This window comes from Phoxinus phoxinus (assembly GCF_949152265.1).
Source record: "Phoxinus phoxinus genome assembly, chromosome: 8".
In the NCBI taxonomy this organism is placed as follows: domain Eukaryota; kingdom Metazoa; phylum Chordata; class Actinopteri; order Cypriniformes; family Leuciscidae; genus Phoxinus; species Phoxinus phoxinus.
This window is the reverse complement of record NC_136883.1, coordinates 36,749,681-36,765,693: the sequence shown is the minus strand read 5'-3', so window position 1 is coordinate 36,765,693 and position 16,013 is coordinate 36,749,681. Positions and strand designations below refer to the sequence as shown.

Below are 16,013 nucleotides of genomic sequence, written 5' to 3'. Positions count from 1 at the left end.
TCGCTAATAACAAGAGTTTCTCAGTTCTACATACAGATTATATGTGACCCAGGACCACAAAAGTCAAATGGGTCAATTTTTTGACATTGAGATTTATACATCACATGAAATCTGAATAAATAATCTCTCCATTGATGTGTGGTTTGTTAGGATAGGACAATATTTGGTCGAGACACAACTATTGAAAATCTGGAATCTGAGGAGCAAAAAAATCTAAACATTGAGAAAATCTCCTTTAAAGTTGTGCATTTATGTTCACGATTGTGCTGCATTCACTCACAAAAATACATGTTTTATATATTTACGGTAGGACATTTACTAAATATCTTCATGGAACATGATTTTTACTTAATATCCTAATGATTTTTGGCATAAAAGAAAAATGGATAATTATGACCCATACAATGTATTGTTGGCGATTGCCACAGATATACCCGTGCGGCTCCAGACTGGGTTTGTGATCCAGGGTCACATATTTTTTATACATAAATTTATACTTAGTTCCTTTTGAAAGGTCCTGAATTGTGACAAATGAATTAATGGAAAGAATTACTGCTATTAAAATAGCTCAAATTACACCCATGTAATACCATGGTACTCTGATAAATACTGTTTTTAAAAATACTTTAAGTATATGTATTTTATTGTTTTGGTCTCTGGTGAGGCTCATAAAATAGTGAATATGGAAAACGATGAAAATGTAAATTGGGGTCCTTCACTTGCTTGGAAAATAGTACTGTGGTGGTACCATGGTAAAATATCTGATCATAGAAAAAAAAGAAGAAGAAAGAAATATATATATATATATATGAAAAGGTCTGTTTTTATTAAATACAAAAAAATAAAATAAATGGGTAACACTTTATTTTACAGTGTCATTGTTACACATTACATACAAAGACACCTTAAAATAAAGTGTAACCAATAAATGTATAATTAATGCAGCTTTGCAAACTATATATTAATACTTTTTTTTAAATCACACTTCAGGATCATTTAAAATGAATTAGAGGAGGGAAAAATTGCATAAAATAAGCCCAGGTACTAAAGTCAGAGAGCCACAGTATTACTCTCATGGTCCAAAACAGGCCGAATGTGCATTTTGTTAAACAGTAACACAAAAAATCTGCAATATAATAGAGCAATCCACCTCATATTTGCTGCTGTGTTAGGTTTTATATGTTGTGTAAATCCTGGGAAAGAGAAACACGAGCTCGAGCTCGTCTGATCTTGATGAAAAATGGCAGAATTACATTCAAAACAAACAACTGCAATCCGCTGCCCAACTAAAGAGCAACAAATCTCAAAAATGGCGGGCTGGTAAGCATTTTAATGCCTGACATAAAACACAAGGAAAAACACGGCCATGGCGATGCATAGCAACTGCAGGATTTCAGTCAAGGAGAAAGAAGGCAAAAAAAAAAAACGGAAAAAAAAAACACCTTATTACTTCTAACTCCTGCAAGCCATTTTGGTCTCCAAAGGTTTCAGAGCGCCCGAGGCGCAGTGTCTGCAGTGTTTCGGGAAATGACTTGCCTTCGCACGAACACGGCTATGTTCTTCAGCAGCCGCTCTCAGCATCGCCTCTCACTCGCTCCTTAACCCTTTCCTACCTTCCTTTACTGACTCACAGACACCGAGAAGCCCTGTCGCAGCGTCTCGCTTCACACCCACATAAACGGCATCTTGTTTGGCTACTTAAGCATGTGAAAACAAACATGGCGATGAAGAACGGCCACGAGGTCATGTGTGCGATGGACAGGAGAGAGAGAGAGAGAGAGAGAGAGAGCGAGAGAGAGAGAGATCTGCACACCCACTCAAGAGTGTGGATTAAATCTGCAAACTCGTTGACACAACACATAATTAAAACATCTCGCTGGAGGTCAGGAATTTTCTAATTAGTAGACAAAGCTGCAATTGCGATCGCCTTGAGTCGGAGCGTCCACAGGTTACGGCTCGGGATGAAAGCGTATCCCGGAGCACATCTCCGAAGGGGTCATCGAGCTAAACGCCCCGAAACTTCCCTGGCAAACAAACTTTCCTTGCTAGGAAACTTCCCTGTCCCTCGCTTTTCAGAGCCTGAGAGCAACAAACTAGCAAGACGCTGAACAAAAGGGCTAATTAGCAGTCATTATTTTTCAAGCAAACACAAGTTTTGAGGGGAACACAGTGAAATTGAGCAGGAACTATAATTAACTGGAAGTTCGTTCAGGGGGAGATCAGAAAGTTTCTCTCAGAACCGGCTGTAATGTGACTATTTATTCCTATAAACAGAGCAGTTGTCTAGAAACAAACTCTTTTGAGCAGAACCGCTCAGCCGACAGAGTTGCGTGAAGATAAACAGGGGAACACGACCCAAACACATGTGAGCCAATCACGGCATTTTCCATCGCCATCCGCGTTGACCCCGATCTCCTCTGACTCAACGCACAAAAACTCACGGCCCATTAAAAGAAGACTTCATTTCAACGAGCATCTTCGGCAGTTGTGGAACTTTAAAAAGTGGCACATTAAAAATTGAAAGCGTTTCACATATAAAACGAACCCAATTAGAGTTCGAACGGGAAGTCGGCGTAATGAGTATCAAGTCTAAACGCTGGTCCTCAGATGATCCCACTAATGAGGCCTTGTTGGTTTTGCCGTCCTCACATTTTAAACGGCGTGGTGGGGAGTCGTTTTAAAGTTTAATCTGCGCCTGCCAAACTGAAGGAGGAGCTAAAGATAACAACCAACGCCTTTGTGGCGAGTTAAAAGAGCGATGCGTTGCAGGAGGTTCCCAAACGCCACTTCCAAACACTTTTTGATGTCTTTGTGAAACTGAACTACAGCACTTGGCAGAAAAACATCTTAACCTAAGAACCTCCAACGAGGGTGACCTGACAGAAGGAAAACAATCTCTAATGGGGTCGTTACGGGAGACAAGTGCACGGAAGAGTTATTTCTGAACGTGAATGCGGGGGACTCAGAGAATCAAAACTTTCTTTTAAACGCTGATGTGGCGAGCGAGTCTACATCAAGACAATGATCCACACGGAGCTGTCAAGTGTGTCTGCTAAAGCTCGGCGAAGACTCAAAACATCTTAAAAATTAAATGAATAACGTATGCACACACACACACACACACACACACCACGGAGAGCTCATGAACATTTTAAAACGCTTCAGAAGAGTCGAACCGCTTGCCCTCCACGAGGTGTACTTTCGTGTGTCTCCTGGGACAGATTCTTTAGGTCATCAACTTCTCAAACTTTTGTTGATGCAATAACTAGTCGTGTTTTAATGTGATTGTGTCCCAGAAAAGAACAAAGAGTCTTAAGGCCGTTTCATGAGAATCGCATCAATGTTCCCCGATGCACTGAACTCTATAGAGCCGCCGGAGCCGTGCTGCACGCAGGACACACTGTGTAACGCAACGCTTCATGTGTAAATCATTATGAGTCCGCTTGACTGAGCATTTCACAGAGAACAAAAGCATATGCATTTATTCATTTAGCAGAATGAACCCCATTTAGTCGCAATCACAAAATAAACTGTTTTAAACACATTAGGTCTAGTTTTTCCATGTTCACCAAGGCTGCATTTATTTGATCAAAAATATTTTTAAATATTATTAAAAGTTTAAAATAACGGTTTTCTATGTGAATATATAGTAAAGTGTAATTTAGTCCTGTGATCAAAGCTGAATTTTCAGCATCATTACTCCAGTCTTCAGTGTCACATGATCCTCCAGAAATCAGTGTAATATGATGATTTGATGATCAAGAAACATATATGATAATTATTAATGTCACTACCATTCAAAAGTTTGGGGTAAGATAAAAAATAAATCAATTCAGCAAAGATGCATTAAATTGAGCAAAAGTAACATTTATGTTACAAAACTAAGACTCTATTTCAAATAAATGCTTTTGAACTTTCTATTCATCAAAGTACACTAAAATGCTGGGTTGTTTTAACCCAAATATGGGTCAAATGTGGGACAAACCCAACCGTTGGGTTAACATTTTTAATTAAAAGATTTAACCCAACGGCTGCGTTTGTCCATTTTTGACCCAAATTTAGCCTGAAACAACCCAGCATTTTTTAGAGTGATATCCTGAAAAAAAGTATGATGCTTTCCACAAAAATATGAAGAATCACAACTGTTTTTAACATTGATAATACCGGTAATCAGAAATGCCATCATATTATACTGATTTCTGAAGTATCATGTGACACTGAAGACTGGAGTAATGATGCTGAAAATCACAGGAATAAATTACACGTTACTATATATTCACATAGCTATATTAAATTGTACTGTTTTTATGTATTTTTGATCAAATAAATGCAGCCTTGGTGAGCAGAAGAGACTTCTTTCAAAAATATATATAAAAAAATTGCATTATTCCAAACTTTTGACCGGTAGTATATATCTCCGCAACTAAAATTAGTCATGTTTTTGTGGCAGTGCATGTGGAAATCAAAGTGATGACGTCCTGGTGTGATGTGACATCTCAGCATCTTTAGATGGTTTCTTTTACAATATAAAAGTTGCAAAGCCATGATTCAAAACACAATCATATTAGTAGATGTGTTAAGCAACAGCTCGGAGCCGAAAACCTCTGCTAAGCTGAAAACTACGGCGGTTTCATCAGTTAGATCACAGAAGGCCGGCGGGGACGCCTCGTACCTGCATCGCTTTACACACTTCCTTTGTGTGTGTGTGCAAACATTATCTACATATTGACTCGCTTTAAATCTACACTTGCAGTGATAATTGCACAAGTTTGCAGGAGGAAGTGCTGAAGTCTTCCTGTACCTGAGGCGGGGGAAGCCCAGCGGCATTGTGGGAAAACACCTAAAGCTTCGTCTAATATCCAAACAGCTTCACAACACAAACACACACACCGAGAAAGAACTAATGCATGAATATGTGCATACAATAAGAGTTTAGACAGATGATAAAAGCTGCAATAAAACACAAAGTTCAGGAATAAAGCATGATTTTGTGCCCAGAGAGAAACGTAATAAATCGGTTCGGATACACAAGCTTTTTTTGTGCCAGACCACCCATAAGAGACCTGTCAATCATGTAGGTGTGTTCAAACACAATCAATGCCACGTAATTATGAGCATATGTGTGATGACATGTAGACTAGGAGTGCATGGCACTGTTACCAAATCGTTTATTTATGCACTAGATATTTAATTGTTAATATTGCCATATGGCAGCACTAACTTAAAGGCACAGCATAAATTAATGCAAACATTTAAGAGCACCATGCCTAGAAACAAAGGCATTTAAGAGCACATGATTGATATATGCATTTAAAGAGATGCATTTTGCAAAATCTATAACTTACTTCTGAAATGCATTATGATATCCATTAGCCAAAACACTAATTTTCACATTGTGTTGTAAAAGTGTCTTGTGTTGTTGTATAACTTATTACAGTTTTAATGCTAAGAAAACTATATATAATTTGTAAAAATGCTTGTTTGAGCATCACAATGGTTTGGGGGACGGGCTATCTTCCTGACTGACCAATAGCACACAGTGGCCTGGAAACCTGTTTGAAAACCAGTATTACTCCTGCAATGTTGTCCCGAGAGTGTGTATGTGAAGTTTTAGCTCAAAATACCCCTCAGATATTTTTATATATCATGTTTAAATCGTCACTTTTTGAGGGTGAGCAAAAACACAGTTTTGTGTATGTCCCTTTAAATGCAAATGAGCTGCTGCTCCCGGCACAGGGGGCGGAGCTTCAAGAGCTTGTGTCCTTTTACCTCACACACACACACACACACACACTGAACATTTCAAAAACTTTTAGCCGGAGTCAGACAATGATGGAGAGACTCCAGAAGCGACAACATGTAGAAGAACAGGACATTTCTGAATGGTTAGTTGATGAGTTTATGAAGCTGATGTGTAGTTATCTTCTAGTCATTGATTAGCATATTCTGTCTTGATAATCTATAAATCGTGTTCCGGGGGCGGGGTTTATGTAAATTCTAGGGTTTGTGATGTCACTAACCCGAGAGGAATGTCGTGTAGTTCCTACCAGCCATTTGTTGTAGTCCTTAAAAAACTATTTCTTAAAAAGCAAATATCTCCCTTTACTCTGAACTTTGAGCGTTGTAACTTTGCAGATGTTGTTTATGATCAAACAGCAACATTACACACTAACTACAGTTAGAAAAGTCAAATCATAATCAAACACCCCTTTAAGTGGCAACACTACAGAACTTGTAGCCTATAAGACTAATGTTTTTAGATTATAGTGAGTTCAACTATACAAAACAGTATAGATTATAATATTGGCCATTACATTACATATCATGCAAAATATCTGTGCACATTTACACACACACACACACACACACACACACACACACACACACACACACACACACACAGACAGACAGACACACACACACACACACACACACACACACACACACACACACAGACAGACACACACACACACACACACACACAGACAGACACACACACACACACACACACACACACGTAATGAACAGTCTGATAGTGAAGGAAATATCAGATCCTCTTCAGAGCGAGATCACAGAGAGCATCACTCAACTGTGTTCATTACGGCTCAGAATACATAATTTATGGATTGTTAAAAAATACATGTCTGGGTTCTTCACACAGCAATATATGACAGATGTAGAAAAGAGAAGTTGGGCGCGAGCGACTGTGATTTGGGCTGGTGCGGAAAATAAGAGCGTTTGAACGTTGGTTTGATGGCGTATCACGCTTTATAATTATCATCTGCAGGTTTTTCAGTCACACACACACACACACACACACACACACACACACACACACACACACACACACACACACACACAGACAGACAGACAGACAGACAGACACACACACACACACACACACACACACACACACACACACACACACAGAGACACAGACACACACACACACACACACACAGAAACAAAAACAAGCAATCTGACATGCTTATTTGAGTTCACTCATTTGTAGATTTACAACAGCATTCGTGAGCAAGCCAAACACATCTAACATGTTCACATGCATATTAATTACACTATAAATGTATTTACAAAACCTTTGAATGCACAGCCCAAGTTCATTTAGTAAACGTCACATTGCTGGAGTCAAAATGACGTATTGTTTAGCCAAAAGAAAAGGCAGCGAGGAAAAAGAAAACATTGGGAAATGTGAGAGTTAATTAGTCTCTCTAAATAAAGGCCCTCATCAGGCCGTGAGGTAAACGGCTCTTAGCACGCGGATGCGAGGATCCCCGCGCGGGTTACTAACTCCTGCATTATGCATTCAATGATCGATTCGAAATCTTAATTACCCGAATCACAAACACACACCGGCTCTAATGAACTGTGTGGCCCGTCAAACAGCAGGCTGAATATATTTATTAAGATCACGGTTAAATTTAATTATTTGGCCAATTAGCCACAGACGGCTCCGATGTCTCAGAGGACACGGGAAGACCTCACGACAGTCTTATTTAGCATCTCAAACAAAACCTTTTATGACATCTGCTGCCAAAGCTGGTTACAAAAAACACGCAAGTAGCCTACATATTAATCGGGATCTGAACCGCGCCAGCACTACTGGGATTCTTTCCATTAGAAAACATTGCAAACTTTTTAAAAACTGATCAAATGGAGGAAGCAATGAACAGCGGGAGAGCGAGCGAGAGAGGAGGAATTAAGCTGAGCCAAAAAGTGTGACTTGGATTTAATATTTTATAATTGCCAAGGGACATTCCAAGATCAATGAATTTTTTTTGCCCGAGACGCACATCAGAAAGAGATGTACTTCAGTCTTTTTAGGGAACATTGGTCTATTTAATTCAGGCGCCTGATGCATGTGAAATCTTCCTCCCTGGCCTCCTCCGGGTCCCTCGGGCAGAGCTGCGGGCACACATTACCACTTTTAATGGGCTGCCCTCAGAACAGGCGAAATAAGCCAATAACCCGTCCACGCTAATGGATTGGCTTGTTTATTCACTCCAGCTTTCTCTTCGGCTAATTTTAACCGCGCCATGTTTTTCCACCCGAGCACAACACGTCTGTGAAGACACGTCGCATCAAAACACAACACACTCGTCGGAAGCGGGAACACTGGAGGAGGTTTGTGGTTTTAGATGCTGCTTTTAGAGGGGAATTTGGCTGGACGCGTCGAGTGTGTTTTATTAAAAGCATATCACACGCTTGGCGCTCCGCACGGATCACTGGTGCTGCGTTAAACAGGAGAAGAAGCGTATGAATGGACGTTTATACTGGAGGAGGTGTGTGGAAACCCAGCTCGTGTGTGGCGAGAGCACAGATCAGACGCCGCGCAATTAACCCTCATTAATGCACTAAACGACTGACCTAATTACACACCGCCAGGATTTCACAGGCGAAACTCAAACTAACCATCACTGCAAAAAAAGGCTTTCTCATTCACAATTTTACACTTTTACAGTACAAAAATATAAACAGTACTAAATAAAGATACATTTATTTGTGGCATAAGATCAAGTCTTTTCTGAAAAGTAAAAAAAATGCATCAACATAAAATGAGTTTTTGATTAAAACGAGATAAATATTTGCCTAATAATCAACCCCGGCAGATTTTGTTTTAGACATAAACTCACTTCATTTTGATAGCCTATTTTTTCTTCAGTAAACAAGACAAGTTATTTTGTTTCCCATGTCAATGCTTGATTTAAGAATGATATTTGTACTGAAAAACAAGAATATGAAAACAATTTTGGGGCGATTCCTCCCAAATGTCTGTATTTGAGCCGCATTACAGCCGATGAGGTCATGCAACAAATAGTCAAAATTCCATTCCATTCGCAGAAAATGTTTCAGAAGAATTCCAAAGCAGAATTTTGGAATGTCTTCTCCACAAATATATAAAGTTTAAACATTCCTAAATCAAGATACATTTATTTATGGAATAAGATATCAAGTCTTTTCTGAAAAAAAGGAAAAAAAATAAAGTGAGTTTTAGCATAAAACAAGATAAATATCGGCCTGTGGCATCATAATAACAATCTGAGTTTTCGGACCCCACTGGCAGATCTTCTTTTAGGCATAAACTCTCTTTCTTTAGTAAACAAGACAAGTCGTTTTGCTTCCCAAGCCAATGAATCTGGATTTTAAGATTTATATTAGGGGCGAATTTCTTTTGAAATGCCAGTATTTGAGCCGCATTACAGCCGATAAGGTCATGCAACACGAGTGATTGTCAAAATTCCATTCCATTCCATGAAAATGTTTCAGAAGAATTCCGAAGTGGAATTTGGGAATGCGTTCTCCGGTCGGGGGAGCCAGACAGGTGCTGAGTTTGGCCTGTCATCTCTATGCAGAAATTCAATTACAACTCCTCCTGAAGCGCCTCCATCTGCAAACAATATGGTCTCCTCTTTTTAATGAAGCCTTCCCCTAACGCAGCGACAAATTAAAAGTCACTTCCAGAATCGTTGCGTCCGCTCTGAGTTCTAGCCAAAAATAAATAGGCTAGAGATGATGATTTTCTAGAGAAAGGTGTAAAGGTGAAACTTGCGGCTGGATTTTGGTTACGGTAACTCATTTCCCCAGCAGCAAAGCGTTTGAGAACAGTTTGATTATAAAAATCAATTCAACTTGGGCACTCAAAACACTGATACATGTGTTTTTGAAGTGACAAGAAATGTGAATCAGACGCAGTTGTGTTTATGTGGACGCCATACATTCTCACGTCTCTCTCCATCTCAGATTTCCTCTTCCACTGGCAGACTTTAATGAAAGATCATTCCTGCATTTTCACTTGCTCGTGTCCCCGGGCATCAACCTTTCCACCAGCAGAACGTGGCTGACACAAATAATAAAATCAAAAAGGAACAACATGCTTTAATAGAGAGCAACACAAAAGTGTTTTGCAGTAATGTCACAATGTAGCAGAGCTCAACGAGACCGCGGCTAATTTCACAGAAGCGAGAGAGCGCCGACTCTAAGTACATTTCCGAAGGATGATGGGAAGTAGATCCTGGGGTGAATTACGCCCGACTGGATTCAGATTCCAGTCATATTCGCTTCACAAGACTCAATGGCCTCTAGTGCGCCGTACAAACAACCGCCGTTAAACACGAGCGGCGGAAACTGACGCACCGCGCTGGTGTTCAAATGTCACCACAAAATAAAAGACATACAGAAAATAAAGCTAATTCGCAAGATGCATTGTCAATAACTTATTAAATACATTTCCTCTCTACAATCGCATTACTGTAATGCATATAGATTGAGTAATTCTTATTATACTCAATGTTGATTCTCATTACTCATTACTCATTACAATGACTGCAATTAAATGTTTAAATCAGATATTTAACAAATACTATCACAATGTATGAATACTTTACCATTTAAATAATATGTTTTGTATATATATTTGCATTACAGAATAGAGTAATTGTTATGAAAAATTTTAAAAGTCCAAATATTTTTTTTTTTTTTACAGTTTTCTTTCCTGTGTTTATATACACTGTTATTCGAAAGTTTATGATCACTATGATTCGTTTATTTTTTTTATGTATATTTTTATTATTTAAGGTGTATTAAATTGATCAAAAGACACAAATAATGTAATATTAGATTTCAAAAAAGATTTCTAAGATTTACCACTGAAATATGAAGCCGTTTTCAACACTGATAATAATCATAAATGTTTCTTGAGCATCAGATCATCATATTATAGTGATTTCTGAAGGATCATGTGACACTGAAGACTGGAGTAATGATGCTGAACATTCAGCTTTGATCACAGGAATAAATTAGTTTATAATATATTACAATAGAAAACGGTTAGATTAAACAGTAATAATATTTCACTGTTTTTACTGTATTTTCTGATCAAATAAATGCAGTCAGGATGAGCATTATAGACTTATTATTTAAAACACTAAACTTTTGAACAGTGTATTTCCTATTGAAAGAGTGTGTGACTTTATTTTCTAGATAAATTAATAAATAAATAGAAGCCAATAAACTTCAGGTATGATATTAGGCGGAAGGACATTCTGAATCGAGAGCATCTGATTGGACAAATCTGTGCAGGATATTTTTGATATGGAAGCGAAATATGAATACATAAAGAATACATACTCTTCAAAGTTTTCTTTAGATGTTGGGGTGAAATGTTTCTGACAGGTTTGGTTTGCAGACACCTTGCGTTAATGCTAATCTCTGATTCATCGCTGTATGGATGATGTATTCCCAGACAAGCGTGGGACGGGCGGTGGGAATGCATCGGAAGGATATCCCATCATCCCTGACCAGTTCTAGATTTGGCTCTGGTGCCGTAGCGTCTCCGTGGCAAAACTGCAGTGAAATTCATTCTTCAGAAACTTAATTATATCTAGATTAACAAGGGAGGTAATTAATTTCTTTAAGATGAGTATCTGAACTTCCCCTCAGGCTCAACTTTGTTGTCAAAACTGTATATTTAACCACTTTTTTAGTGCAAAGTTTCACTAGAAGCAATTTGGAGAATCACAGTTTGCAGGCTTGAATATTAGCACATATTTCTGGTTATGCATATACATATAATATATACTATACAGGTGAAACTGGAAAAATTAGAATATGGTGCAAAAGTTCATTTATTTCAGTAATTCAACTTAAAAGGTGAAACTAATATATTATATAGACTCATTACATGCAAAGTGAGATATTTCAAGCCTTTATTTGTTATAATGTTGATGATTATGGCTTACAGATTATGAAAACCTTTTCACAATATTTTGAATTTGGTGTTTCCATAAGCTGTAAGCCATAATTATCAACATTATAACAAATAAAGGCTTGAAATATCTCACTTTGCATGTAATGAGTCTATATAATATATTGGTTTCACCTTTTAAGTTGAATTACTGAAAAAAATTAACTTTTGCACCATATTATAATTTTTCCAGTTTCACCGGTACATATACACATATAAAGCCTTAGATTTATATTTTTATTTTTATTCCATGTTGTGAAACTCAAAAAAAGACTCAACAAGAGAGATATTTCGGTAACACTTTACAATAAGGTTTCATTTGTTAACATTAATGGACATTCAACTGATTAATGGAAACTGTATTTGTATTAAATAACATTAACATTAAATAACATTATACTATAAAATTGCTCATAGTTAGTTAATGTTAACAAACGAGACCTTATTGTAAAGTGTTACTGTATTTTCATACTGTATTTTTCTCCCTGTTGCATGCTTTTCTATCTGGGCATTCTCTACAAAACGCCAATATATCATGAAGTATAATGTAGCTGACCCATCCGAACTGGCGGATCTCCAGGCGGGATACAGAGCATTATTGTCCCGAGCTTTCCGAAGGCCAGTCGCCCCGGCGCTCTACAGGACCATAGGGAAAACCGTGGCACTAAACGGCCTTTTCCTCTGTGATGTATAGTGCCTTCATCTCCTCTCTTCCTCAGCGATCCCTCTTGGGCTCCGGGAAACCACTGAGGGCGTTTTCTACACGGATGTGAGGTGTTTTTAACAGAGCCGAACCTTCAGACCGATGCAGCCGAGAAAGAGAGACGGATGGGAAATCTTCTGCTGTGTGAACATGGATGAGAATATGTACACAGAAACAGTGGAGGATGTGACTCGGACGCAGAGTTTGGGAAGTTGAAACACGGTAACGTCAGTGAATGATGTTTTTCATTTCGTATGATTGTTCCTGAATATTGTTTATTTGGTGCTGTTGGCTTCACATGGATCGGGTGGGTGTGGTGCCGCTGACGGGAACAAACTCACGCACTAAAAAATAATAAAGAAAAACACATCCGAATTAAATGAGTCATGTAAGGAAGTTATGCATGACCTGGTCTGACAGCCGTGCGTGTCGGCGCAGGTCAGTGTGTGTGTGTGTGTGTGTGTGTCTGTGTGGAAAACCAATGAACAGACAATACTTTATCGAGTCTCAGATCATTGACCTCAAACGGATCTCAAACTCACACACACTCGGTGTGTATTACCATCTTCTTCTGGTTACTGGAATCGCCATCCAGTTAAAAGTCCACAAGCATTATCCGTCGTCGCTGTGCGTGAAATTGTAATTGTACTGTTGTTTGCAAAAGCCTCACAAACATTTGCAGGCAGATGCAAACAAACATGTCAAACGTGAATCACGAGGTGGGATCAGCCACGGCATCTTTCAATGTGAATTTGTCTGGTTTTCATTTAGAAGGAAGCTATGCATTTGTTGACTTTCTCTAAAAACAAGATTGCAAATGTCTAACTCGCATGTTCTGTCTGCTTTTTACAGTAACATGCCGCAATATGTAAGCTTGTTTTGCCCGGCCAAAACTTGATTGGGGTCAAAACTTGACAAAAAAGTAGAAGTTTGGATTTAAATATTCAAATGCTTAAGAGTCAATGATTGGATGATAATTGCAGTGATTATTATGTTTCTATGTGTTTGGCCTCAGTTCTTCTAACCCTAATTGTTGAAGTGTGTAGCTTTTCATTTTCTAAACACCCATGTAGAAAGACAGATCGTGGCCATACTCCAGGAGGACGATGTCCAGGTTCATCAGGCTCAGATTGTGAAAGAATGAAGAATCATTTTTACACATGATTGGCTCCTTAATTCATTGAAAGACTTTGGGATGTGCTGAGACTTTACAGAGTGCTGGACTCTTACAATACAAGATCTTGACATCTGGAAATAACATCATAACATTAATTTCCATCAAGAGGTCCATCAGTTTTTGCCCTAGTAACCACCCAGAATACCATAGAAACAACCTGACAACGACCCAAAGACCTAGCAACACCCAAGTAACCACCCAAACACCTAGCAACACCCAAGTAACCACCCAGAATACCATAGAAATACCCTGGCAACTATGCAAACACCTAGCAATACCCTAGTAACCACCCAGAATGCCATAGAAACACCCTGGCAATGACCCAAACACCTAGCAACACCCAAGTAACCACCCAGAATCCCCATAGAAACACCCTGACAATTATGCAAACACCTAGCAATGCCCTAGTAACCCCCCAGAATATCATAGAAACACCCTGGTAATTATGCAAACACCTAGCAATGCCCTAGTAACCACCCAGAATGCCATAGAAACACCCTGGCAACGACCCAAATAGCTAGCAACACCCAAGTAACCACCCAGAATACCATAGAAACACCCTGGCAACAACCCATACCTAGCAACACCCAAAGTACCACCCAGAATACCATAACACTCTTGACACACACATGATGCACCTCTTTATGGAAATAACATCACAACATTTATGTCCATCAAGAGGTGCATACATTTTGGTCAAGATCTTATACTGACGATTTTTGGTTTCAACTGAAATGTGTTAAAAATAAATGTTCAGTAAAATTGTGAAAAAGAACTCGGTAAAAAGCACAGCATATTGAACAGATGCAGGGGTCAAACACAGACTCTGGTTCTTGTCACCGTGTCCCTCCACCAGCCCTTTTAGCTGGGCTACAAAATGAAACGGCTTGCCAAGTAGACGTCACACACACAAACACACACAGAGAGAGAGAGAGAGAGAGAGAGAGAGGAGAGAGAGAGAGAGAGAGAGAGAGAGAGAGAGAGAGAGAGAGAAGGAGAGGAGAGAGAGAGAGAGAGAGGAGAGATGAGAGAGAGAGGAGAGAGAGAGAGAGACAGAACACACACCCGTGGCCTTCCTGTTTGTCTGGCTGAAAGATCTGCCCGCATTTACTCAGGCTGGGAAAGATGGGAGGAGAAGAAAAAGACGAGCGAAAAGAAGGCGAGGATACAGAACGGCTGGATGGAAGGGAAGGCTGCTCACTCCCAAGTTGGGATTGATTTACTTCATTAACCAAGATTACAAGTTTAACTTACAAACCAGAGGTCAAAAATTCTCATTAACAAGAGGACCGTGGAGAACCGCGGGGCTTGGAGACCATTCTTATTACTGACTACACATTTCAATCTGTCTTTGATGTTCATGTCTGCTTTTCTCTCTTTCTACCATCCAATTTTTTGGCAGGGAGGTTGATTTTAATTGTAGCTATAGAACAAGAGCAGAGTTTGCCTGTAAGCCTGCCTGCACATCTGTAGTGAGAGCATTTTTAGTGATACTGGGCGCAGTCCATCGCCCCGGCGCATTTTAATGGTTCCACCCCCCTTTCATTCCCGGCTCGGATTGTTTTCCACGTGATTCCTGTTAATTTAGCTGGAGGAAAGGGCATCAGTTTTCCTTGTGCTTTTCCCCTCTCTTACTCTCTCTCTCTCTCTTTTGCTCTCGGTCTTTCCCTACTTCTACCTTGTTCTGATCTACAACCCTAAAAGAAAAAAGGTGACACATTTAAATGAAAAAGGCGACTCGATCTTCCCCGTTTTGCTCTTTTTCCCCTGTCTGGCACTACAAGCGATTCATTTCAATACACAGCAATAATTAGTGGTGTTTGCTAAGTCGAGTATCACTACTACTATTACTCATATGAGAGTTTGCATTTTCAAATCACTTCATAATCACTTCACAATCATCATTAGTTGTTGGTGCTTCATGAATGAATGAATGCTTCCTCAAATCATTTGTGTTGATGAGATGAGGTGTGCTGTTACTTTTACTGAGTGATCAGATGCACCATTTTCACCTGCTAGACAACCACTTGACAACCACCTTAATAAAAACCTAGCAACACCCTAGTAACCAAGCCAGAATACCCTAAAACACATTGGCAACCACCCAAACATCTTAGCAAAGCCCAAGTGACCAGCCAGAATACCTTAGAAACACCCTGGCAACTATACAAACACCAATGCGCAAGTAAACACCCAGAATACCCTAGAAACACCCTGGCAACCACCCAAACACACAGCAACACCAAAGTAACTACCCAGAATACCAACAAAAAAAAAAACACCCTAGCAACTAATGCAAACACCTAACGATTCCCTAGTAAACATCCAGAGTACCATAAAAACACCCTGGCAACCACCCAAACCAATAGCAA

General features: G+C 39.2%; 1 protein-coding gene across 3 annotated transcripts in view; it reads right to left on the bottom strand.

The window, feature by feature from the left end:
* Positions 1-16,013, bottom strand: part of LOC307002874 (transcription initiation factor TFIID subunit 4) — a 108,731-nt gene that overhangs the window by 13,779 nt on the left and 78,939 nt on the right. Inside the window, exon 15 of one of the 3 annotated variants that reach the window (XM_079620818.1) lies at positions 11,990-12,808. The exons of the other annotated variants lie outside the window; for them this stretch is intronic. Within the exon in view, the coding sequence (XP_079476944.1) occupies positions 12,740-12,808 (69 nt within the window). The 3' untranslated portion in view covers positions 11,990-12,739. Of the gene's footprint in view, positions 1-11,989; positions 12,809-16,013 lie in introns of those variants that run through there. 3 annotated transcript variants of the gene reach the window in all.